The following is a 2,602-nucleotide window of genomic DNA, read 5'->3' on the forward strand; positions in this document are numbered from 1 at the left end:
CTGCATTGTTGGGTCTGGCGTATCGCATCTTCCTCTTCACAATACCCCATAGATTTTCTATAGGGTTAAGGTCAGGCCAGTTTGCTGGCCAATTAAGAACAGGGATACCATGGTCCTTAAACCAGGTACTGGTAGCTTTGGCACTGTGTGCAGGTGCCAAGTCCTGTTGGAAAATGAAATCTGCATCTCCATAAAGTTGGTCAGCAGCTGGAAGCATGAAGTGCTCTAAAACTTCCTGGTAGATGGCTGTGTTGACCTTGGACCTCAGAAAACACAGTGGACCAACACCAGCAGATGACATGGCACCCCAAACCATCACTGACTGTGGAAACTTTACACTGGACTTCAAGCAACGTGGATTCTGTGCCTCTCCTCTCTTCCTTCAGACTCTGGGACCTTGATTTCCAAAGGAAATACAAAATTTACTTTCATCAGAGAACATAACTTTGGACCACTCAGCAGCAGTCCAGTCCTTTTTGTCTTTAGCCCGGGCGAGACGCTTCTGACGCTGTGTCATGTTCAAGAGTGTCGTGACACAAGGAATGCGACAGCTGAAACCCATGTCTTGCATACGTCTGTGCGTGGTGATTCTTGAAGCACTGACTCCAGCTGCAGTCCACTCTTTGTGAATCTCCCCCACATTTTTGAATGGGTTTTGTTTCACAATCCTCTCCAGGGTGCGGTTATCCCTATTACTTGTACACTTTTTCTACCACATCTTTTCCTTCCGTTCGCCTCTCTATTAATGTGCTTGGACACAGAGCTCTGTGAACAGCCAGCCTCTTTAGCAATGACCTTTTGTGTCTTGCCCTCCTTGTGCAAGATGTCAATGGTCGTCTTTTGGACAGCTGTCAAGTCAGCAGTCTTCCCCATGATTGTGTAGCCTACAGAACTAGACTGAGACCATTTCAAGGCCTTTGCAGGTTTTGAGTTAATTAGCTGATTAGAGTGTGGCACCAGGTGTCTTCAATATTGAACCTTTTCACAATATTCTAATTTTCTGAGATACTGATTTTGGGGTTTTCATTAGTTGTCAGTTATAATCATCAAAATTAAAAGGAATGAACACTTGAAATATATCAGTCTGTGTGGAATGAATGTACACATTATACAGGTTTCTTTTTGAATGGAATTACTGAAATAAATCATAATTATATGACCAGCACCTGTACAAGATATTTTGCTGATGACCAAAGTGTTGGACAGAGAGGCATTTCTTTTTCCCCCTTCTTTACCAGCAGGGCAAAAAAAGACAAGAAAAGAAAGAAGCAGGAAGGGCGGACTGATAGAAGGGGGTGGGGTGGGTGTGTCTTACCACAGCCTGGGAGAAAACATGGTGTCTGAGAAGTTCCTGAAGTTTATGTTTGGCCTTGAAAAAGAACAATATGATTAAAAAAATACTGATAATCTTCACATAGTGTAATTATAGGGAATAAAAGGCATAATAATTGGTAGCTGGGGTGGTTGTTTGCATTATGTTAGCCTTTAAAAAAATGTATTGAGCCATTTTCTAATATTTACATCTTCAATAGGTACCAATTGTTTTGAGGCTGAGAGCCACAGACAGTCATGAAGTCAGGGTATTGAGATTCAGACTGACACAACTGTAGGTTTTCGTCTTTTTATGGGATTTGGTTGATAATACAAAAAATAATATGTCAGCAGATTTATCCTTTAAAGTTACTTGTATGTTATCTGCACTAACCACAAATACACTAAATAAATGAAAACTTAAACCACCTACGTCGTTCAGCATGTACAAGATGCTGCCGTCTCTGGCTTGGTCCACAGCCTCATTGGTGGGGATGAACACAGTCAGGGGTCCCGGGCCCCGCAGGGGAGGGGGCGACCCGCAGTTCTACAAACACACACACACACACATCACATCTGATTGGAGCAGAGGATTTAGCATTGATTCCCATGTGGAACTGGTTCCAACTTGTCTGCTACGGCTGTCAATCTTCCATTCTCACACAGTATAAAGGGTACAATGTAGATTTAATCGTCATATTTCAGAATGTTCAGGGTGTATGCGTGTATGTAAAGTATATAGCCTTTGTATATAACTGTATATATTATTTTCTTATATTTATTTTATATGTTACCATACAGTGCCTTGCGAAAGTATTTGGCCCACTTGAACTTTGACCTTTTGCCACATTGCAGGCTTCAAACATAAAGATATAAAACTGTAATTTTTTGTGAAGAACCAACAACAAGTGGGACACAATCATGAAGTGGAACGAAATTTACTGGATATTTCAAACTTTAACAAATAAAAAACTGAAAAATTTGGTGTGCAAAATTATTCAGCCCCCTTAAGTTAATACTTTGTAGCGCCACCTTTTGCTGCGATTACAGCTGTAAGTCGCTTGGGGTACGTCTCTATCAGTTTTGCACATCGAGAGACTGAAATTTTTGCCCATTCCTCCTTGCAAAACAGCTCGAGCTCAGTGAGGTTGGATGGAGAGCGTTTGTGAACAGCAGTTTTCAGTTCTTTCCACAGATTCTCGATTGCATTCAGGTCTGGACTTTGACTTGGCCATTCTAACACCTGGATATGTTTATTTGTGAACCATTCCAGTGTAGATCTTGGTGGACG

The 2,602-nt window shown here is 41.5% G+C and overlaps 1 protein-coding gene across 1 annotated transcript in view; it reads right to left on the reverse strand.

The window, feature by feature from the left end:
• The window catches only part of stab1 (stabilin 1), a 75,081-nt gene that overhangs the window by 48,096 nt on the left and 24,383 nt on the right, over positions 1–2,602 (reverse strand). The window contains exons 15-16 of the mRNA XM_046075075.1: positions 1,745–1,858; positions 1,316–1,369 (exon numbers count right to left, since the gene is read on the reverse strand). Coding sequence (XP_045931031.1) covers positions 1,316–1,369; positions 1,745–1,858 — 168 coding nt within the window. The remainder of the gene's footprint in view (positions 1–1,315; positions 1,370–1,744; positions 1,859–2,602) is intronic.

The sequence above is a fragment of the Micropterus dolomieu genome, linkage group LG18 (genome assembly GCF_021292245.1).
Source record: "Micropterus dolomieu isolate WLL.071019.BEF.003 ecotype Adirondacks linkage group LG18, ASM2129224v1, whole genome shotgun sequence".
NCBI classification, from domain to species: domain Eukaryota; kingdom Metazoa; phylum Chordata; class Actinopteri; order Centrarchiformes; family Centrarchidae; genus Micropterus; species Micropterus dolomieu.